The sequence below is a fragment of the Hyla sarda genome, chromosome 6 (genome assembly GCF_029499605.1).
Source record: "Hyla sarda isolate aHylSar1 chromosome 6, aHylSar1.hap1, whole genome shotgun sequence".
Taxonomy (NCBI): Eukaryota; Metazoa; Chordata; class Amphibia; order Anura; family Hylidae; genus Hyla; species Hyla sarda.
This window is the reverse complement of record NC_079194.1, coordinates 118,208,438-118,231,630: the sequence shown is the minus strand read 5'-3', so window position 1 is coordinate 118,231,630 and position 23,193 is coordinate 118,208,438. Positions and strand designations below refer to the sequence as shown.

General features: G+C 45.1%; 2 protein-coding genes across 6 annotated transcripts in view; one reads left to right on the top strand and one right to left on the bottom strand.

Moving 5' to 3' along the window:
* The window catches only part of LOC130276026 (secreted frizzled-related protein 5-like), an 82,661-nt gene extending 74,748 nt beyond the window's left edge, over window positions 1-7,913 (top strand). For all 5 annotated transcript variants that reach the window (XM_056524824.1, XM_056524822.1, XM_056524823.1 and 2 more), the window contains exon 5: window positions 6,362-7,913. In XM_056524824.1, coding sequence (XP_056380799.1) covers window positions 6,362-6,678 — 317 coding nt within the window. In that variant the 3' untranslated portion in view covers window positions 6,679-7,913. The remainder of the gene's footprint in view (window positions 1-6,361) is intronic.
* Window positions 1-23,193, bottom strand: part of P4HTM (prolyl 4-hydroxylase, transmembrane) — an 87,656-nt gene that overhangs the window by 47,431 nt on the left and 17,032 nt on the right. Inside the window, exon 2 of the mRNA XM_056524817.1 lies at window positions 10,756-10,837. Within this exon, the coding sequence (XP_056380792.1) occupies window positions 10,756-10,837 (82 nt within the window). The remainder of the gene's footprint in view (window positions 1-10,755; window positions 10,838-23,193) is intronic.

Genomic DNA, 23,193 nt, shown 5'->3' with positions numbered 1-23,193 from the left:
CCAACCCCCTCGTGACATCACGGCCCGCCCCACAATACAAGACTTGCATTAAGGGGGCAGGCCATGACATCACGAGGGGGTGGGGCAGTGAAGTCACAATCCTCCGGCCATCGCCCATCATCCGGCACGGAGTGAAGTTCGTTCTGCAGCAGATGACAGGGGGGGCTGCAGGAGAGATCAAATGGGTGTTCCCAGCAGCAGGACCCTTGCGATCAGACATCTTATCCCCTATCCTCCTGGATAGGGGATAAGATGTCTAGGGGCGGAGTACCCCTTTAATTGAAGGGCTTGTCCATAATTAGAAAAACATGCCTGCCTTCTTCTTAACACAGCACCGCACCTATACAAAGTTTTCTGTCTAGAATTATAGCACAGCCTCATTCACTACAATGGAGATGAGACTAATCAGCCATCTTTTTCTCATTCTGGGTAACCCCTTAATGTTGCCTTCAGACAGAGTAAAGGAGGGTCACTGGATATGGCCTATAGAATACATGATTTTCCTGGATGAAATTGTAACCAATAGTGTATTGAGCCCAGCTACCTATACATCCCTGTGCTTGACCAATAGCAGTCCCTTCTCAGAATTTGTACGCTCCCAGCCTCATGCACACTGTGAGGAGAAGGTGAACTGATCTCAAAACATTTCTCAGATGTTTAAAGCAACTTTTTATACTGTTTGCTTAATGTCCAGACCCATAAAAGGTATTGGCAGCTCCAGCGCCATTCGCTCATCCAAGGAGTAAATGCCTTGGAAAGACATGCTTTCTGTCTCAGAAGCTGCGCTGCATATTCAGTAACTGCGAGGAAGGCAAACCTTGTATATAGACTGAGGCAGACCCTGTATATAGAGGGAGAGCTGACCCTGTATATAGAGGGAGAGCTGACTGAGGCAGACCCTGTATATAGACTGAGGCTGACCCTGTATATATAGAGGGAGAGCTGACTGAGGCAAACCTTGTATATAGAGGGAGAGCTGACTGAGGCAAACCCTGTATATAGAGGGAGAGCTGACTGAGGCAAACCCTGTATATAGACTGAGGCAGACCCTGTATATATAGAGGGAGAGCTGACTGAGGCAAACCTTGTATATAGAGGGAGAGCTGACTGAGGCAAACCCTGTATATAGAGGGAGCGCTGACTGAGGCAAACCCTTTATATAGGAGCGAGAGCTGACTGAGGCAAACCCTGTATATAGAGGGAGAGCTGACTGAGGCAAACCCTGTATATAGAGGGAGAGCTGACTGAGGCAACCTCTGTATATAGACTGAGGCAAACCCTGTATATAGAGGGAGAGCTGACTGAGGCAAACCCTGTATATAGGAGGGAGAGCTGACTGAGGCAACCTCTGTATATAGACTGAGGCAAACCCTGTATATAGAGGGAGAGCTGACTGAGGCAAACCCTGTATATAGAGGGAGCGCTGACTGAGGCAAACCCTGTATATAGGAGCGAGAGCTGACTGAGGCAAACCCTGTATATAGAGAGAGAGCTGACTGAGGCAAACCCTGTATATAGAGGGAGAGCTGACTGAGGCAAACCCTGTATATAGAGGGAGAGCTGACTGAGGCAAACCCTGTATATAGAGGGAGAGCTGACTGAGGCAAACCCTGTATATAGAGGGAGCGCTGACTGAGGCAAACCCTGTATATAGGAGCGAGAGCTGACTGAGGCAAACCCTGTATATAGAGGGAGAGCTGACTGAGGCAAACCCTGTATATAGAGGGAGAGCTGACTGAGGCAACCTCTGTATATAGACTGAGGCAAACCCTGTATATAGAGGGAGAGCTGACTGAGGCAAACCCTGTATATAGGAGGGAGAGCTGACTGAGGCAACCTCTGTATATAGACTGAGGCAAACCCTGTATATAGAGGGAGAGCTGACTGAGGCAAACCCTGTATATAGAGGGAGAGCTGACTGAGGCAACCTCTGTATATAGACTGAGGCAAACCCTGTATATAGAGGGAGAGCTGACTGAGGCAAACCCTGTATATAGAGGGAGAGCTGACTGAGGCAAACCCTGTATATAGAGGGAGAGCTGACTGAGGCAACCCCTGTATATAGACTGAGGCAAACCCTGTATATAGAGGGAGAGCTGACTGAGGCAACCCCTGTATATAGACTGAGGCAAACCCTGTATATAGAGGGAGAGCTGACTGAGGCAAACCCTGTATATAGAGGGAGAGCTGACTGAGGCAAACCCTGTATATAGAGGGAGAGCTGACTGAGGCAGACCCTGTATATAGAGAGAGAGCTGACTGAGGCAAACCCTGTATATAGAGGGAGAGCTGACTGAGGCAAACCCTGTATATAGACTGAGGCAGACCCTGTATATATAGAGGGAGAGCTGACTGAGGCAAACCTTGTATATAGAGGGAGAGCTGACTGAGGCAAACCCTGTATATAGACTGAGGCAGACCCTGTATATAGAGGGAGAGCTGACTGAGGCAAACCCTGTATATAGAGGGAGCGCTGACTGAGGCAAACCCTGTATATAGGAGCGAGAGCTGACTGAGGCAAACCCTGTATATAGAGAGAGAGCTGACTGAGGCAACCCCTGTATATAGACTGAGGCAAACCCTGTATATAGAGGGAGAGCTGACTGAGGCAAACCCTGTATATAGAGGGAGAGCTGACTGAGGCAAACCCTGTATATAGAGGGAGAGCTGACTGAGGCAGACCCTGTATATAGAGAGAGAGCTGACTGAGGCAAACCCTGTATATAGAGGGAGAGCTGACTGAGGCAAACCCTGTATATAGACTGAGGCAGACCCTGTATATATAGAGGGAGAGCTGACTGAGGCAAACCTTGTATATAGAGGGAGAGCTGACTGAGGCAAACCCTGTATATAGACTGAGGCAGACCCTGTATATAGAGGGAGAGCTGACTGAGGCAAACCCTGTATATAGAGGGAGCGCTGACTGAGGCAAACCCTGTATATAGGAGCGAGAGCTGACTGAGGCAAACCCTGTATATAGAGAGAGAGCTGACTGAGGCAAACCCTGTATATAGAGGGAGAGCTGACTGAGGCAAACCCTGTATATAGAGGGAGAGCTGACTGAGGCAAACCCTGTATATAGAGGGAGAGCTGACTGAGGCAAACCCTGTATATAGAGGGAGAGCTGACTGAGGCAAACCCTGTATTTAGAGGGAGAGCTGACTGAGGCAAACCCTGTATATAGGAGGGAGAGCTGACTGAGGCAACCTCTGTATATAGACTGAGGCAAACCCTGTATATAGAGGGAGAGCTGACTGAGGCAAACCCTGTATATAGAGGGAGAGCTGACTGAGGCAACCTCTGTATATAGACTGAGGCAAACCCTGTATATAGAGGGAGAGCTGACTGAGGCAAACCCTGTATATAGAGGGAGAGCTGACTGAGGCAAACCCTGTATATAGAGGGAGAGCTGACTGAGGCAACCCCTGTATATAGACTGAGGCAAACCCTGTATATAGAGGGAGAGCTGACTGAGGCAACCCCTGTATATAGACTGAGGCAAACCCTGTATATAGAGGGAGAGCTGACTGAGGCAACCTCTGTATATAGACTGAGGCAAACCCTGTATATAGAGGGAGAGCTGACTGAGGCAAACCCTGTATATAGAGGGAGAGCTGACTGAGGCAAACCCTGTATATAGAGGGAGAGCTGACTGAGGCAACCCCTGTATATAGACTGAGGCAGACCCTGTATATATAGAGGGAGAGCTGACTGAGGCAAACCTTGTATATAGAGGGAGAGCTGACTGAGGCAAACCCTGTATATAGACTGAGGCAGACCCTGTATATAGAGGGAGAGCTGACTGAGGCAAACCCTGTATATAGAGGGAGCGCTGACTGAGGCAAACCCTGTATATAGGAGCGAGAGCTGACTGAGGCAAACCCTGTATATAGAGAGAGAGCTGACTGAGGCAAACCCTGTATATAGAGGGAGAGCTGACTGAGGCAAACCCTGTATATAGAGGGAGAGCTGACTGAGGCAAACCCTGTATATAGAGGGAGAGCTGACTGAGGCAAACCCTGTATATAGAGGGAGAGCTGACTGAGGCAAACCCTGTATTTAGAGGGAGAGCTGACTGAGGCAAACCCTGTATATAGACTGAGGCAGACCCTGTATATAGAGGGAGAGCTCACTGAGGCAAACCCTGTAGAGGGAGAGCTGACTGAGGCAAACCCTGTATATAGAGGGAGAGCTGACTGAGGCAAACCCTGTATATAGAGGGAGAGCTGACTGAGGCAAACCCTGTATTTAGAGGGAGAGCTGACTGAGGCAAACCCTGTATTTAGAGGGAGAGCTGACTGAGGCAAACCCTGTATATAGACTGAGGCAGACCCTGTATATAGAGGGAGAGCTCACTGAGGCAAACCCTGTATATAGAGGGAGAGCTGACTGAGGCAAACCCTGTATATAGACTGAGGCAGACCCTGTATATAGAGGGAGAGCTCACTGAGGCAAACCCTGTATATAGAGGGAGAGCTCACTGAGGCAAACCCTGTATATAGAGGGAGAGCTGACTGAGGCAAACCCTGTATATAGAGGGAGAGCTGACTGAGGCAAACCCTGTATATAGACTGAGGCAAACCCTGTATATAGACTGAGGCAGACCCTGTATATAGAGGGAGAGCTCACTGAGGCAAACCCTGTATATAGAGGGAGAGCTCACTGAGGCAAACCCTGTATATAGAGGGAGAGCTGACTGGAGACCACTTTGCTGAAGTAACATACAAGCCATTCCCTCCGGGTCTGGGACCATATAAAGACAAAAGGCTCCACATCAAGATGATGTCCTGTCATATATCAATCGAGGGAAGCAGAACAATATCAAGCCGGGTAGTAGTCATATTTTTTTAGTGCACATAGACCTGGACCATTGTTTCCCAAACAGGGTGCCTCCAGCTGTTGCAAAACTACAACTCCCAGCATTCATGGACAGCCTTTGGCTGTCCAGGCATGCTGGGAGTTGAAGTTTTGCAACAGCGTGAGGGACCCTTGTTGAGAAACACTGACCTGGAATGTCTGTACAGAGAACTACCACCTGAAATCAAACATCCCCATGGTGTCTAATCTGGGGAGCACTTTCTCTATATACAGGGCTACCCAACAACTCATGATAGGGGGGAGTCTTAGCAACAGAAAGGACAACCTGATCTACAGTTATTACTGTAGATCAGGTTACCGCTACATCAGTGATCTCCATCCTATTTGAAGCGGTTTTGTTAATAGAAGGGGTCCCCAATAAAAGTCTTCTTCCCTTGGAAACTCATTGGTTAGTTAGGGTTAAGTTGTCCTCTCCAGGTAAGTTAAACTATCATAGCCACCATTATAGCTCCCACAGGAATGATCATGTTATTTTGTAAAGTTTAGTGAAAAAGCTGTTTACCTAGTTATGGGATGGTACATCCCCTGTACTGTATCATTGGATATCTGTGTGTCCTGTAATAGTGGCCATACAGGAAAGATACTTTTCATCCTTTTTTTTCCATGGAGTATTGCATGGCTTATAAAACTACATACACCTGATTGGCAGTCTCCTTAAAGGGGTACTCTGCCCCTAGACATCTTATCCCCTATCCAAAGGATAGGGGATAAGATGTCTGATTGCGGGGTCCCGCCACTGCACCCGGTGTTCGTTAAGAGTGTCTGGTGCAGTGCCGGAGGCTCGTGTCGTCACGGTCACACCCTGCTTGTGACGTCACGGCCATGCCCCATCAATGCAAGCCACGCCCCTTCCCATAGACTTGCATTGAGGGGGCATGGCCATGACGTCATGGATGGGGCGTGACTGTGACGTCATGAGCCTCCACCCTGCATCGCCAGTCATCCGAGATGGAGCGGAGTTTGCTCCGTGCACCAGATGTCTGGAGTGCCACAGGCAGGACCCCCGTGATCAGACATCTTATCCCCTATCCTTTTGGATAGGGGATTAGACGTCTAGGTGCGGAGTACCCCTTTAAGAAGACACACTACTCCCTCGGTCCCACATCGAAGGCCTCTCCCCCAGCCAACTAGCACCCTTCTCTATACAAATGAGGGGCAGGAACCCTGAAACAACTGTCTACAGATGAATAACTTTCCCTTCAGAGACATTCTGGTTTGGCATACAATCCCCAGTCATGTTTCATACATCTTCATGGGTGGAACATTGAAACATTGATCTGAAGAGATGGTAGTAAGAAACAAGCTTTTAGCCATCTTTGAGGAGTGCTACTTTGCATACTTCTTTCCCATGAATTATAGCCTGGTTGGTGGTCTCCTGAAGCAAAGACACTATCCCGGGACTTTAGGGAGTCATATTGAGTGGGAGGACTATCTTCCATAGTTACTGTCCACAGCTTTATCTCTTCTTTTATCTTTTTTTCAGCTGCTAAAGTTCGTATCACAAAGAGAAATATGACTTCCAGCTCCGTTTCTGACTTTGATATGGATTCCAAAATAGACATCCTAAAGCATGGCCCGCTGTCAAGAGGTGACATTTTCCCCAGACTCCAACAGTGGCTAGACCTGGACGCTACCTGTGTGCAGAACATAATGCGCGGGACCCGGACGGGCACTTATGTCATCAGCGGAGATGTACAAGAAGACAAAATAGTTGTGCATAATGCCTATGCTTGGCAGAAGAGGAACAAGAATCTGCACTTTGCTGTAAAGAAATGGAAGCATCACAGATGCAGACTGTAGGACTTCCTGGGGCATATAAAACCTACAGAGAACTTGACCCTAAAATCAGCAAATCACCAATAAATCACCCTCTGCTGTCAATCAGTTACAAGCCATAGTGCAGTGGTTTCCAAACTGTGTATTACAAAACTACAAATCCCAACACCCCTAGACAGCCAACAGCTGTCTTTGCATGCTGGGAGTTGTAGTTTTACAACATCTCAAGGTCCACTGTACTAGTTTATCTAATCCTAGGAAAAATATGTAACAACAAATATGGTTAGATACAGTAGGTGCTGTAATTAAGGCCATAAAGTTTGTCACTCAGCTTTCCTTGAAACACATATAGGTTGATATGGTAATTTAAATCTTAAAGACCTTACACTAGAACAGTTCATATTTACTGGTGGTTTTATTTTGATATATATAATTTTTAATTTTTTTTATTCCGGGAAAATACCCTTTAAGGTTAAGGGTACATAGAGACTTTTGTTGAATGATATCAACTCACAGTCCACAAGTGCAAAACAGCTTTTCGAAAACATAGTAAAAGTTTTATAGTAGTATGAAAGTCCCCACCAGGAACTATGACTACATAGCAATTTTTGGTTTCTATGGACTGCAACAGCGTATTCTGTTAAAAATGTGTTATGATAATACAGGCTAGCGCTACACAGCACGCAACATGGAGTCATGAAACATGATGATCATAATTGTGCCATTGCAACATTTTATCTAATGTTTGTTAATATGGTCGTGATTTAACTGAAACCCCAGTCGAGCAAAATCCAACTTTTATGAATTTTTGGTTGGGGGCCACAAGTCGCACGCAACTTTGTAATACTAACCTAAATGCAAGTTTGCGTGTTTTTGTTCTGTTTCTTTTGATTGTTTGTTTTGTTCTGTTTCTTTTACAGCCAAATGGCAGCTGTAATTAAAGTCGTACAAGTAATTTACACAAATAACAAGTCCCACAAATAATTTGGTCACGCAACTTAAATGCGTTTTGCAGACGCGAAACACATGTTGACCCGATAATCCCAAGGGATTTCTGATTTTATTAATGCAAAGCTTAGATGTAAAATTGAAAAGTTCTGTAACCCTATAGGGGAGATTTATCAAAACCTGTGAAGAGTGGTGCAGTTGTACATAACATGAGGCCTGTGAAACATGAAAGAAGCGATCTGATTGGTTGCTATGGGCAACTGCACCACTTTTTCTCTACACAAGTTTTGATAAATCTCCCCTTTTGTCTCTAAGTTCACACCATTTTCCAGATGTCTGCTTGCTGTGAACAGATCTGTCCATGTAGCTGTTTAGACCAGTGTTTCCCAACCAGGGTGCCTCCAGCTGTTGCAATACTACAACTCCCAGCATGCCCGGACAGCCGAAGGCTGTCGGGGCATGCTGGGAGTTGTAGTTTTGCAACAGCTGGAGGCACCCTGGTTGGGAAACACTGGTTTAGACAATCCTCTGTGAGCTAATCATGGTGGACTGCAGTTAGTTTTTATTCTGCACTGATACATTTGTAGCAAACTACCAGTACAAGAGAAACACTTTTTAGCTTGCGGAGGATTGTCTAGAGTGAACTTTCAGCTGTGTGAAATACTCTTCAGGTAGCAATTTTAATGCATCGATGATGTGACCATCATTGGACATCCTGAGATCAATAGACTAACCAAATTAATGACGGGTTGGCCCGCTTACCCAGCAGCATTGCATAACCTTATGATTCTGCTGCAATACATCTTGGCTTGGGTTATGGTCATGCAGTCCTAGTGTAAAAGAGAACACAGTGGGGAACATTTATCATTGAGTTTACCCCTTTTCATGTGTATTTTATTTTGCACAAAAATTTGTGCAGTGACTTTTAGAGATGAGCGAATTTACAGTAAATTCGATTCGTCACGAACTTCTCGGCTCGGCAGTCGATGACTTATCCTGCGTAAATTAGTTCAGCCTTCAGGTGCTCCGGTGGGCTGGAAAAGGTGGATACATTCCTAGGAAAGAGTCTCCTAGGACTGTATCCACCTTTTCCAGCCCATGGGAGCACCTGAAAGCTGAACTAATTTATGCAGGAAAAGTCATCAACTGCCGAGCCGAGAAGTTCGTGACTAATCGAATTTACTGCAAGTTCGCTCATCTCTAGTGACTTTCATTGCGTCTTTTTTGATAGAATATTTTCCTATGTTCTCTATGTGCTCATGTACCCATAGAAAGAAAAATGCTTTACACGCTTATTTACTATTGCGCATTTTTTGTTTCGATATTAAAACGTATTAAAGGCAACAGATTTTGCGCAAATATAGAACACCCAGGAGTGCATGTACGAATAAGTCAGATGGTAGAAACATGAAGGAATGTCTATATTTGAGCAACATTTTTCAAGCTCGCGCACGGTTGATGCGTTTTGCACAGTCATGCAAAACATAGAAAGCATAACAAAATGGAAAGATAACACTAGCGCTAAATAGATCCTGTACAAGCTGCCTAGATACAACAGGTGGATCTCGGCTAAAACCACCAAAAATTGAGCTGTATACAATATATATAAATGTGTATCGGCGCTCTTATAATAAAAACTATAACTAGTAATAGAGGCTCCCTTAAGAAAATCCTGATGGGGAGTGTACTCGGAATCTCTGCCCAGAGGGAAGTTCTTGCCTCCACTTACAAATCCTGCAAAGCTGTAAGTCCGCGTCCTTGATAGTATGGAGCTTGTCCCGTTGTACTTGCTTTTTCTGCTTGGAGTAGTTTACAGAAGTCCATGGTTCCAGTCAGCCTATTAGCCGGGAGATCTGCCCCGGCCGGTGGCGTCTCACCGGCTTGCTGTACTGTTAGTGGATTACGGAGTGCTGTGACCTAACGCTGCGAGTTAGAGTTTAGGGTGTTATTCCCCGGAGGGGCGACCCTCCAATAAGGGGATTGGTTTTGAAGTCATTAATCCTGAGACACACTAGGACATTTTTGGATTTGATCTAACGCTGCGAGTGATGTCACTACTACAGGGAGAGCGCAAAGCCAAAAAGCATCTAGGGCGTTTCGGAAAGTAACGCTTTCCTTCATCAGAGATGGATTATCCTCCATCTCTGATGAAGGAAAGTGTTACTTTCCGAAAGAGTTAGATGCTTTTTGGCTTTGCGCTCTCCCTGTAGTAGTGACATCACTCACAGCGTTAGATCAAATCCAAAAATGTCCTAGTGTGTCTCAGGATTAATGACTTCAAAACCAATCCCCTTATTGGAGGGTCGCCCCTCTGGGGAATAACACCCTAAACTCTAACTCGCAGCGCTAGGTCACAGCACTCCGTAATCCACTAACAGTACAGCAAGCCGGTGAGACGCCACTGGCAGGGGCAGATCTCCCGGCTAATAGGCTGACTGGAATCATGGACTTCTGTAAACTACTCCAAGCAGAAAAAGCAAGTACAACGGGACAAGCTCCATACTATCAAGGACGCGGACTTACAGCTTTGCAGGATTTTTAAGTGGAGACAAGAACTTCCCTCTGGGCAGAGATTCTGAGTACACTCCCCATCAGGATTTTAGTAAGGGAGCCTCTATTACTAGTTATAGTTTTTATTATTAGAGCGCTGATACATATTTATATATATTGAAAACATAGAAAGCACTGACATGGTTTAAATGATTTCTACCTCACACCGACATTGATAAATCTCCCCCACTGAGCCTACTGTGAAACCTTGGAGAACTGTATATAGCACTGTATATATATGTGTAATGACCTGCTATAATGCCCATAAATACATGCGTGGCTATAATATGTTTTTGGGAATGCTTTATTTACTAGAACAGTAATATCCCAATAGTTGGGCTCATTAGTAATACATGGAAGTGGATGAGATGTGCAAGCATCAAGGGGATTACAGCCCACCCCAACCTTTCACCCCTATCCAGACAAGATTAGATCTACTGCCTTTCTGCTCCTTTCTCTCGCCAATCCCCTCCTCTCTCTAATAAAATGACAGGCTGCCTGGAGCATTAAGACGATTAAATTCCCTTACAACAGCTTGAAGCACGACATTGACCATATTAAACACCATCAGTCCCTGGCACGGGAGGAAGGCAAACCTCTTACCAAACAGAAGAGGCTTTAGGCTCAGCGTCTTCATGTCATACATTCTGTTGTTGACCAATTCAATCTTCTGTTTGTAGCCAACCTGAAAGAGAGGAACCATCACTACAATCAAACACCATTGTAAGTGTGCACTGTAGCCAATACAGTGATTTGTTACCCAGCATGCTACAGACCATGAATGAATATTAGATCGGCGAGGGTCTGAATTCTGTCACTAATCAGCAGGGGCCGTGGCTCTCACAGCCTTTTCAATTTTCACTAACGCCCTTCTTTGCATTGCTATACTTGAGTGGACTCCCTCTTGGGGTTGTCAGCCGATGGGGTCTCACCTCCCATAGTAATGTTACTGAATGGGACAACATTGTAGTACCTGTGATGTCCATCTCCATACTTGAATGGGTCCCCTCTTGGGGGTGTCACGCGGTACGGTCGGCACTCCCATACAACGCCACTGAATGGGACAACATTGTAGTTCCAGTGGTGTATATTGCTATACATGAATGGGTTCCCTCTTGGGGATGTCACGTAGTGTGGTCCACTCCCCTCACGCACCCATTGCAACACCACTGAATGTGACAACATTGTAGAACCAGTGATGTCCATGGCCATACTTCAAGGGGTCCCTTATTGAGGATGTCACCCTGTACAGTCCGCTCCACATAGCAACACCATTGAGTGGGACAACATTGTAGTACCAGTGGTGTCCAACTTGTGGACCTCCAGCTGTTCAAAGTTGGGAAAGTGGGAGTATTTTTGCAACGCCTGGAGTTCCACAGTTTGGAGACCACTGCTGTAGTACCTTGCACTACCACTAATAAAAGTATAGCAATGCAAGGACAAGTACTGGTAAACATTGAAGAGGCTGATTTGCTTGAACAAGTACTGTATTGGGAGTTAGACCCCTGCTGATCTAATTATGATCATTATGATCTATTCCGATTGTACTCCATCAAGTTTATAATGCTGAACAACCCTAACCAATGCCCGGGCTGAGCGAAATCTGAATGGAGACATAGAAAAGAATGTATCTAAAGTAGATGCAAAAAATAAGTACTGTCTGTATAAGGTTGCAAGGTAAAGTGCTGACTGGACAGGGTTGTTTCACGTACAAAGGTTAATGAAGGTTAAGCCACATTCCTTCAAGGGAATTAGAATCCAGGCATGGTAAGACTATAAGGATAAAATTCCCATGGTGGTGGAAAAATACCAGGTATTATGTAGCATGTGAGGACTTAAAGTGCGCTGGTATCCGGCATTCTCGGATCGTGTCCAAAAATGTTACAGCAGAAAACTCATTAAAAGGGGCTGCCTGCTATAGACAAATGTTGTCTCGATGTCCCAGACTGTAAAATGGAACACCAAGTTGGCCATGTAGTCATACATTTTCAGGAACAACACAATGCAGAAATCTAAGAAAAGAGCTGACATATGCCTCATCTATATCGATGACATGACAATGATTTGCTCAATATGAATGTGATCGGGTCCATGACACTAAAAAAGCTTTGTGCAGAGTAACAAAAATTTCTTCTAAAGCCTTGACAGCATTTAGCGCATTTCTTTTGGTCAGTGTCAGACAGTGGCGGATTCGGGGGGGGGGGGGGGGGTTGGTCAACGGGGGCAACTGCTCATCCCCCCCGAGATTACTGCCCCTCCCGTACTATGGCATGATGGAGCGGGAACTGTCAGCTGTATGGTACAGGGTAATTAATAAAACTAGGGTGGGTGTGGCTTAGTGCGGCACGTGAGCGGTCACACGGTCCGGAGCTTTGCTGGGCATCTGGCCTAAAATATCTCCATATCTGCTACCTACTTCTTCCTGAAGATGTCCTGAGCATCACAGCGTCAGGATGGCCGGGCGGAGGCGCAATACCAGGACACAGTGGGCGTAGGAGGACGGTGAGGCCAAGATGCCTGGGGAGCCAGCACCATCTTGTGTGGAGGTGGCAAGAGTTGCAGAGCGCCTGCAGCACTTCGCACAAGTTACTGATCAGCCGGAGCAGGCCCCCGGCAGATGATTAGAGTGAGGAGGAGACTGATGGGGCTGACTGGCTCGCCGGGGCCCAGGTCTCTTCTGCAGATGCAGCCTCCTCTACTGAATATAGAGATACTTCCAGCACCAGGATGCGGTATAAAAACGGGTATATTTATTGATTCAAAGACAGGCTACAACACACGTATAACTCCAGCCTCCTCTACTGTGCTGAGTGGGATCGAGCACCATGAAACCGCATGTCAGTTTGGGGTTAACCACTGCATACTGGATCATCCTCTGCTTATACTGGGGACTCAGATATAGTGGATGAGTTTTGTTATGGCCTTATCAGCCCCACTTAGTGGATACTATCCGGCAAAGAGATATATAAAAAAAATGTAGATAGTGCCTAAAACGTAGCTTTTATTTAGTGTCTATTTTAAAATACACGCAAACCCTCAGCTCATCTCCATATAAAAGAATATTAATACAGGCTTAATAGAACGAGCCTGGGTCTATATAACCCAGGATTTAAGAATATCAGTGTTGCATTATTGTACGCCCAGTAATGGACAACATGCTCCTATTGTCCACGCCCTCATCACGTTTCTGTTAGTCTGTAATGACCAACTTCATCAGGATGGCGAGGAGCAATATTTGAGAGTTGCTATGTATTGCAGCACAATTCCAGTATATCATAATACACACAAGTAACCTCCTATAGCTCGGTACTAGCTTGGTTTCGCTATAAGATACACAACAAAAGGTAAAATTCCTGTGGATAAAACAGAGAAATATATATCGCAGCCTGCAAAGGAATGTAAACCATCGCATATCCACAGACACATGGAGATGGCCGTCACATATTACCCTCCTCGAGCAGTGGTCTCGATCAAGTTGTGCTGGGGATGCCGGTCACATCAAAATCATCCGCTGAGCAGAACCTGCCGTGGTGCAGGGAGCCATTACTTCCCGATTACTGCTGCTTTTTTGGTATACTGGGGACTCCTCTACCACTGCTGCCCTCTTTTCTACAGACCCTTCTGAGCCTCACCCTGATGTCCGATATGCTGGGGCAGTGAAAGCTGTGGCTGAACAAATTCCTTTTACCATTAACCCCTCCTCTGATGGTGTCGTCTGCTTTAGGTGCCTCACTGCCTCCAACTGCTACTGCGGAGCCTACCCTGAAAGATTATCTTTTTGGCTGACTCCAAGGGCAATACTGATGTTAAAATGTTGCCGGGAGGGTTGTGTGAGGACATTAACCTTATCCGCCATGATATGCAAAAGGTTTCTGAGAGGTGCGTTTGGGGAAAGAGTGGGTGATCTGGAGGATCAAGTTCCTCCACTCAAGAGAGATATGCATTGTGTGATTACTAATTTGACTGCACTACCCGCTAAATCTGATGATATGGAAAACCGCCTGCGGCAGAACAATGTGCGCCTGGTGGGCGTCCCTGAAAGAGCCGAACGTCATGATCCTGGGGAGTACTTTGAGAATTGTCTCTTCATTGTTGAGCACGCCCATAGGGTGCCGACTCATCCTCTTCCTCCTGGAGTCCCGCCCTGAGCTGTCCTTGTATTCTGCACTTTAAAGACAGAGATATCATCCTGCGCAAAGCCAGGGACATGGATTCGCTTACTATTAATGGCAGCCATATTTCTATTCTATTCATATTTTGGCCGAAGTTCAAAAGAGGCGGGCCAAATATGTGGATATCAAGAGACGCCTGGGTGCACTGAATGTGGTGTACTCTATGCTTTACCCTGCCTGACTCCGGGTGGTCGCCTTAGGAACTACCCATGTTTGACACCTCTGTGGCAGCTGCAGAGTGGCTGGATGCTCATGAGGCACAAATACGGCTTTCCCGTACCTGAGGGTCCTGTGTGAACTTTGCATTTTACTGTTGGTCCTGTTAACCTGATTGGTCTACCAGTGCCCCGGCTAATTTTTCAGGCGTTATGGCTCTGATTGTGCTCCTGTGCTTATGTTATTCTATTATTTCACTTTGCTTTTTCATTTACTGCATATATTCACAGTCATCTGTTTCTTAGGTTTCTATATATGCTGCCAGATGTCCCATATATATTTTGTTCGTATTTGCTCGGACTTGAGCACAGCATGTTTGTGAAAGGTTTTTTCTGTCTACATGTTTCCTACTCACTTTACCTGGGCTGTTTGTTTGTTCCCTGTGTCGCAAGTTGCAACTGTTTGGTTTTTGTTGTCTGTATGGGGTGTGTGTTTTGTATCCTTCCTTCTGGCCCTTCTGCAGTGCTCTATTTACTATGTCTTTCTTCCTTCTAGACCACTGGCGGCTACTGTATCCACCCCTATATGTTTTCACTTATGCTTCCCTGTTTTCCTTATGGCTACCAATTTACATGTAGCGGCGTGGAATGTGAGAGGCCTTAATGGGGTACTCCACCCCTAGACATCTTATCCCCTATCCAAAGGATAGGGGATAAGATGTCTGATGGCGGGGGTCCCGCCGCTGGGGACCCCCGCATTCTACCATGCAGCACCCACCTGTAACGGCTTCCGGAACAGCTGTAGGCTCTCAGGCTAATACCATCCCGACCACGAGAACGGAAGATCGTGACATCACGACTCCGCCTCCGTGTGACGCCACACACGCCCCCTCAATGCAAGTCTATGGGAGGGGGCATGACAGTTTTCACACCCCCTCCCATAGACTTGCATTGAGGGGGCGGGTATGACGTCACGATCTTCCGTTCTAGTGGTCGGGATTGTATTAGCCTGAGGGCCTCCAGCGGTTCCGGAAGCCATTACAGGTGGGTGCCGCATAGTAGAATGCGGGGGGGTCCCCAGCCATCAGACATCTTATCCCCTATCCTTTGGATAGGGGATAAGATGTCTAGGGGTGGAGTACCCCTTTAATGATCCCACTAAGCATCTTGCTATATTTCAGGCGCTTAAATCCTACCAACCTGCTGTGTTGTGCCTCTCTGAGACGCACTTGACAAATTATACAAAACATGTGCTGAACAAACCGTGGTTTGGCCACACCTTTCACGCCACTTTTTCCTCACATGCCCGGGGTGTAAGTGTTCTTATTCATAGAAATATTTTGTTTTCCTGTACCTTCTAGTCTTATTGATCCAGAGAGTAGGTTTATTTGCCTTAATGGTGCCTTCAATCGTACTGTGTGTGTGCTGGTTGCGCTCTATGTCCCCCCCCCCCCCCCCATTCTCAAGCGATGCCTTGCGCAGAGTGGTATCTTACCTGTCCTCTTTGCCTGATGCACCACTCTTGGTGGTTGGGGATTTCAATAATCTTTTACATTTGATAGGTTTGGTGTCTGGGGACCTCCCAGGACTCCTTCTACTACGGGTTTGGCTAGGTTTGTGGAGGAGGTGTGGTGGGGGGACCTTTGGAGAAGACGTAATCCTACCAAGGTGCAATACACTTGTCACTCTAGTTCTCATGGTACGCTATCACGCATTGATCTTGCACTGGGCAACGAGTTGGTCTTTCCTCTGGTCCCATCGGTGGAGTATCTCCCCAGTAGTCTTTCTGATAACTCCCCTATTTTTGTACATCTCAAATTGAATTCTAATCCTAGTTTGCAGGGTTCTCTGTGGCAACTGAACCCCTTTTGGCTTCAGGTCCCCTCAGTTGGCCTTATGCTCAAGACTGATGTGGAAGCCTTTCTCAAGATCAATGCGGGAACTGCCTTGGTGGGCACAGTGTGGGATTCTTTGAAGGCGTATGTGATTGGTGTCTTTATCAGGGATATTACGACCTGTAAATCTAAGAATAGGGCGATTCAGACCACACTACAGCAGCATATGCCCATAGCGGAATACAGGTTTTTGCGTGACCCTTCTGACCTAGCTAGAGATAATTGGCAGTCCATGCAAGCCCTATTAGATTCACATTTATTACAGATGGCGGACAACGAGCGCTTCTTTCAACAGCAGCGCTACTTTGAGAGTGGTGAGAGCACGTGTCGCCTGCTGGGTCCTGCTAATAGAGCCCAGCGAGGATTCGACTCTATTTCTTGTCTCTGTGATGGTGCCGGGAATGTTGTCCAGGAGGATGCGGACATCTTAAATGTATTGGTTTCCTTCTATGAGGAAATGTATTCTTCCAAGCTGCCACATGATCTGGCTGCTATTGATCAATTTGTTGCTGGTATCTCGCTCCCGACGGTATCGCAGACCCAGAGGGATCTCCTGGATGAACCAATTACACTTGAGGAATTAGAGGTTGTGTTGGGGGGCCTTACCTAATGAGAAGTCTCCGGGTGTTGATGGGCTTCCCAATGAGTATCTTAAACAATACCAAGACATTCTGTTGCCCCAGTTGCTGGGGGTTCTGCAGGGTTCTGAAGAAGGGGAGGGTCTGCCTGGGTCTATGCTAGAGGCCATTATAGTATTGCTACTGAAACCCAGGCTCATATAGACCAATTTCTTTACTGTACTCTGATGTTAAAGGGGTACTCCAATGGAAAACATTTTTTTTTTTTTTAAATCAACTGGTGCCAAAGTTAAACATTTGGAAATGACTCTATAAAAAATCTTTACCCTTCCAGTACATTTTAGCAGCTGTATGCTACAGAGGAAATTATTTTCTTTTTGAATTTCCTTTTTGTCTTGCTTTCTGCTGAACCTGATGTCCATATCAGGAACTGTCCAGAGCAGGAGAAAATCCCCATTGCAAACCTATGCTGCTCTGAACAGTTTCTGACATGGACAGAGGTGTCAGCAGAAAGCCAAGAGAAAGCCAGCAGAGAGAAAAAGAAATTCAAAAAGAAAAGAATTTCCTCTGTAGCATACAGCCGCTAAAAAGTAATGGAAGGGTAAAGATTTTTTAATAGAAGTAATTTACAAATCTGTTTAACTTTCTAGCACCAGGTGGTTTAAAATTTTTTTTTTCCACCGGAGTACCCCTTTAAGATATTTGGGGAAGGTCTTGGCTAACCGTCTCTTTGGGGCCATTACTACCTTGGTACATGGTGACCAAACGGGGTTCATGACGGGCGGATAACATTAGGAGGCTCTTTTTGAATCCCCAGTTGCAGTCCGAGGGCACTGTTTGCAGGGCTGTGATTTAACTCGATGCTGCCAAAGCTTTTGACCGCGTCGGGTGGAATTTCTTGTGGAGTGTCATGCGTCACATGTGTTTTTGACATGGGTACAATTGTTATATGCTGCCCCTCATGCCAGAATTCGGGCTAATGGTTTACTTTCCCATTCCTTTGATCTGGGTCATGGTACACGCCAAGAGTATTCCCCTCTCCCCGTTTCTATTTTCCATAGCAATAGAGCCCTTGTTTGTTCTTTTTAGGGCTTCCATGGAGTTTAGGGGTTTCCATTATGGGGATATTGAGGAACATATTGCCCTTTACGCAGATGATATGCTTCTCTTCCTGGGAGATGTTGCGCACTCCTTGCCCCCCTTAATGACTCTTATAGAAAAGTATGGTAGCTACTCTGGCCTGTCTATCAACTGGGATAAGTCCACGATCCTTCCCCTTGATCCCCTCCCCTCTATACCGGTTATTGCTAAGGTTGGCCTACCTGTGGTTACAAAGTTTAAATATTTGGGTGTTTATTTTACTGCCTTTCCCTCTGATTATGTAACTCTTAATCTTGTTCCGTTGCTAGACCGTAGTTCTCGCAAAGTGGCAACTTGGCGTAAACTTCCCCTCTCTCTGATTGGTAGATCCAACTTAGTTGAAATGGTTCTAATGCCTCAGTTTTTGTATATTCTACATAATACCCCTGTCTGGATTCCTATGAAATATTTTCTTAGGATTCAGTCATTATTTAGAGAGCTTATCTGGAATGGCAAGCCAGCTAGGATCTGTCTTGAAACGTTGCAACGTGGTAAGGAGGCGGGTGTTTATGCATTCCAAATCCTTGGTCGTACTTTTTAGCGTCGCAGGTCCAGCAGTTGAAGGAGTGGGCACAGTTTACTACTACGGGGAGCACGGGGGATCTAGTATCAAGGCAAATTGGTAAGGTGACCCCTATTTATCTGTTGGAAATGGCTGCACATACACGCCCCCCGGACCTCCCTCCTACCTTTGTACTTATCCGTAAGGTGTGGAGGAAATTTAGGACCCTTTTGCATTATCCTATGTTTGTTACATATTCTCCTCTGAGGCATAATCCTAGCCTGTCTGAATTGCGTATACTTCCTGATGTTTCCCTCTGGGTTACCCATGGGGTTTTGTATCTCTCCCAGCTCTATGATGGGCCGATATTGAAGTAATTTGCTCAACTGCGAGAGGAGTTTATGCTGCCTCAATCATTATTTTATCGTTATCTACAATTTCGACATGCCCTCGATGCGCAGTCTCGGGCTTTTGCCTTTACTATTGGCTCATCCGTGGCAGTTGATGAACTGTTTATTCAGATTTCTACTAAGGGTGTGATATCTATGCTGTATAGGGATCTACTGTGCTCTTATCATGAGGCCTATCCATTGAATATTAAAGATAAATGGGAGACGGATGTGGGTCCAATGTCAGATGAGCAGTGGGCATAGATTGTATCTATGACCCTGCGGCTTGCAGTGTCGGAAGCTCACCAGGTGTCCCAATTATTTTTGCTGCATTGGGTGTATCATACTCCTGCATTTTTGCACAGGATTGGGTTGCGACCGGATTCCTGCTGCCCCCGTTGTTCCTTGCCCAATGCTCACTTGCTTTGTGCGACGCGGGACTGTACTCGTCTCGCGCACTTCTGGAACGAATTGGGGCAGCTGATTAGACGAGTCTACGGTTGTCCGTTTGGTCTGTCTGCTTTGACATGTGTGCTGGGATACCTAGAGGGCTTAGGTGAGGATAGTGGCTTATGTATTGGAATCAGCAGGATTTTATACCAAGCTCGTGAGTTGATTGCCAAGCGTTGGTTGCAGGTTTTGCCGCCTACTATTTCTGAATTGATAACAAAATTAAATCAAATTTTTAGACTGGAAAAAAGGGGTATATCTTAAGAAAAAAGACATACGTAAATGTGAGTCCATATGGGGTCCATGGATAGATACCCCTGGTTTGCCCGGCACCTATTTGCGGAGGAATCCAATGGAGGTGTTTCTGAGTGTTTTGCTCATTGACTGTCCTCACCTTGTCAGTGCCCCTATTTTGTATTTGTCTTGGTATGTTGCTCACTGTTTGAGTGCCTGTTCTGTGTTGGGGTTCCCTGTGCCCCTTGTTGTGCCCCCTTTCCCGTACTGTTTGATGTTGTAATTTCTTCTCATATGATGCTCCTACCTTATATTTGAGTATGTGTATGTTGACATGCTTTTGCCTTAGGGATGATATCTTATACTGCACTGTATTGTTTCTAACATGATTCTTTTTGTTTAATCTGCTGTGAAGGATGGACATGTGGGTGGGATGGGTTCTCTGGGTTTATGTTTTTCTATGATGTATGTTTTATAAAACGTTTAATAAAAATTTCTGATTCAGGGGCACATGTCAGAGGGGCATTATATGTGAGGGACACATATATTAGATAAGGGAAGACTATAGAGAAGACGTCACCTGTAATCACTGATATCATTGTGTATTCTCCTCACTATAGAGTATACGTCACCTATAGTCACTGATATTATTGTGTATTCTCCTCACTATAGCGTATACGCCCCCCTTTAGTCACTGATATCATTGTGTATTCTTCTCACTATAGAGAAGATGTCACTTGTAGTCACTGATATCATTGTGCATTCTCCTCACTGTAGAGAAGACAACACCTATAGTCACTGATATTATTGTGTATTCTCCTCACTATAGCGTATACGCCCCCCTTTAGTCACTGATATCATTGTGTATTCTCCTCACTATAGAGTACAGGCCCCCTGTAGTCACTGATATCATTGTGTATTCTTCTCACTATAGAGAAGACGTCACTTGTAGTCACTGATATCATTGTGCATTCTCCTCACTATAGAGAAGATGTCACCTATAATCACTGATATCATTGTGTATTCTCCTCACTATAGAGAAGACGTCACCTGTAGTCACTGATATCATTGTGTATTATCCTCACTATGTCCCATCAGACCTGTAGTCAAATGTAAGTTCTGCAGTTATGATGGGTGAAACAGAAACTCCTAGCATAACCTTACCACATACTTAAGGTCATACTGGGAGCTGTAGTTTAAAAAAGGTAAAAACATCTTTAGCACTTTCCCATTCTGTGGCAATTGGTATATTTGATTATAATGCTGAAAATAAGTTTCTGCAACATGCCACACCACGGGCATCACAACATGCTAAAAAAATCAGGGCTTATAACCCTTAACCTCTTAAGGACCAAGGGCGTACAGGTACGCCCTTGGTCCTGCTCTCCTGATATAACGCGGGGTTACACAGTAACCCCGCGTCATATCGCGGCGGGCCCGGCATCATAGTGAAGCCGGGACCCGCCTCTAATAGCGCGCAGCGGCTAAAAGTGAAACCGAAAGTGGCCGGCTAGCTCAGTCGGGCTGTTCGGGATAGCCGCGGCTAATCGCGGCATCCCGAACAGCTGACAGGACAGCGGGAGGGCCCCTACCTGCCTCCTCGCTGTCCGATCGCCGAATGACTGCTCAGTGCCTGAGATCCAGGCCTGAGCAGTCATGCGGCAGAATCGTTGATCACTGGTTTCTTATGAGAAACCAGTGATCAGCATAGAAGATCAGTGTGTGCAGTGTAATAGGTCCCTATGGGACCTATAACACTGCAAAAAAAAAGTGAAAAAAAAAGTAAATAAAGATCATTTAACTCCTCCCCTATTAAAAGTTTGAATCACCCCCCTTTTCCAATAAAAAAAAAAAAAACACAGTGTAAATAAAAATAAAAATAAACATATGTGGTATCACCGCGTGCGGAAATGTCCGAATTATAAAAATATATCATTATTTAAACCGCTCGGTCAATGGCGTGCGCGCAAAAAAATTCCAAAGTCCAAAATAGTGCATTTTTGGTCACTTTTTATATCATTTAAAAATGAATAAGTCCTATCAATGCAAAAATGGTACCGTTAAAAACTTCAGATCACGGCGCAAAAAATGAGCCCTCATACCGCCCCATACACGGAAAAATAAAAAAGTTATAGGGGTCAGAAGATGACAATTTTAAACGTATTAATTTTCCTGCATGTAGTTATGATTTTTTTCAGAAGTCCGACAAAATCAAACCTATATAAGTAGGGTATCATTTTAATCGTATGGACCTATAGAATAAAGATATGGTGTCATTTCTACCGAAAAATGTACTACGTAGAAACGGAAGCCCCCAAAAGTTACAAAACTGCGTTTTTTTTTCAATTTTGTCGCACAATGATTTTTTTTTCTGTTTCACCGTTAATTGTTGGGCAAAATGACTGACGTCATTACAAAGAAGAATTGGTGGCGCAAAAAATAAGCCATCATATGGATTTTTAGGTGCAAAATTGAAAGAGTTATGATTTTTTAAAGGCAAGGAGCAAAAAACGAAAATGCAAAAACGGAAAACCCCCGGTCCTTAAGGGGTTAATGTTATGTTTTTGCCAATATTCATCCAGTTTCTGTTTAAATGTTTGTACAAACTCAAATAAAACCGCATCTGCAGGCAGAGGATTCCACATCCTTATTGTTCTTAGTGTAAAAAACCCTTTCCTTTGCCTTAGACAAAATCTCCTTTCATCCAGTCTAAATGTGTGACCATGTGTCCTTTGTGTAGTCCTGTTTATGTAAACATTCTAATATATTATACGTAAACGTCTTATCTTTGTAATATTGATATATCTGTTTAAACATATCCTATCTGTTTGTAATGTAAGGCCATGTTAACACTACGGAATGTCCGCACGGTGTCTGCTGAAAGAATGAACTTGTTCATTCTTTCTGCGGATACAGAAAATGGAATTTCCGTGCTGGAAATATCTGGCATGGATATTCTGCAGAGTAGCAGAATCCTGTTGAATTCAACGGGACTCAGCTGCAGCGGAATTTACGTGCCAAATTTTTTTGCGTGGTGATCTGAAGTACCATTTTTGTATTGATCAGACTTTTTGATCGCTTTTTATTCATTTTTTCATTATATAAAAAGTGACCAAAACTACGCTATTTTGGACTATGGATTTTTTTTTGCGTGCACGGCATTGACTGTGTGGTTTAATTAATGATATATTTTTATAATTCAGACATTTCCGCACGCGGCGATACCATATGTTTATTTTTATTTACACAGTTTTTAGTTTTTTTTTTAAATGGGAAAAAAAAGTGAGTCAAACTTTTATTAGGGAAGGGGTTAAATGATCTTTATTCACTTTTTTTTTTTTTTGCAATGTTATAGCTCCCATAGGGGGCTATAACACTGCACACACTGATCAATAGTTTATCATTGGAAACCATTGATCAATGATTCTGCCGCTTGACTGCTCATGCCTGGATCTCAGGCACTGAGCAGTCACTCGGCGATCGGACAGCAAGGAGGAAGGTAGGGGTCCTCCTGCTGTCCTACAGC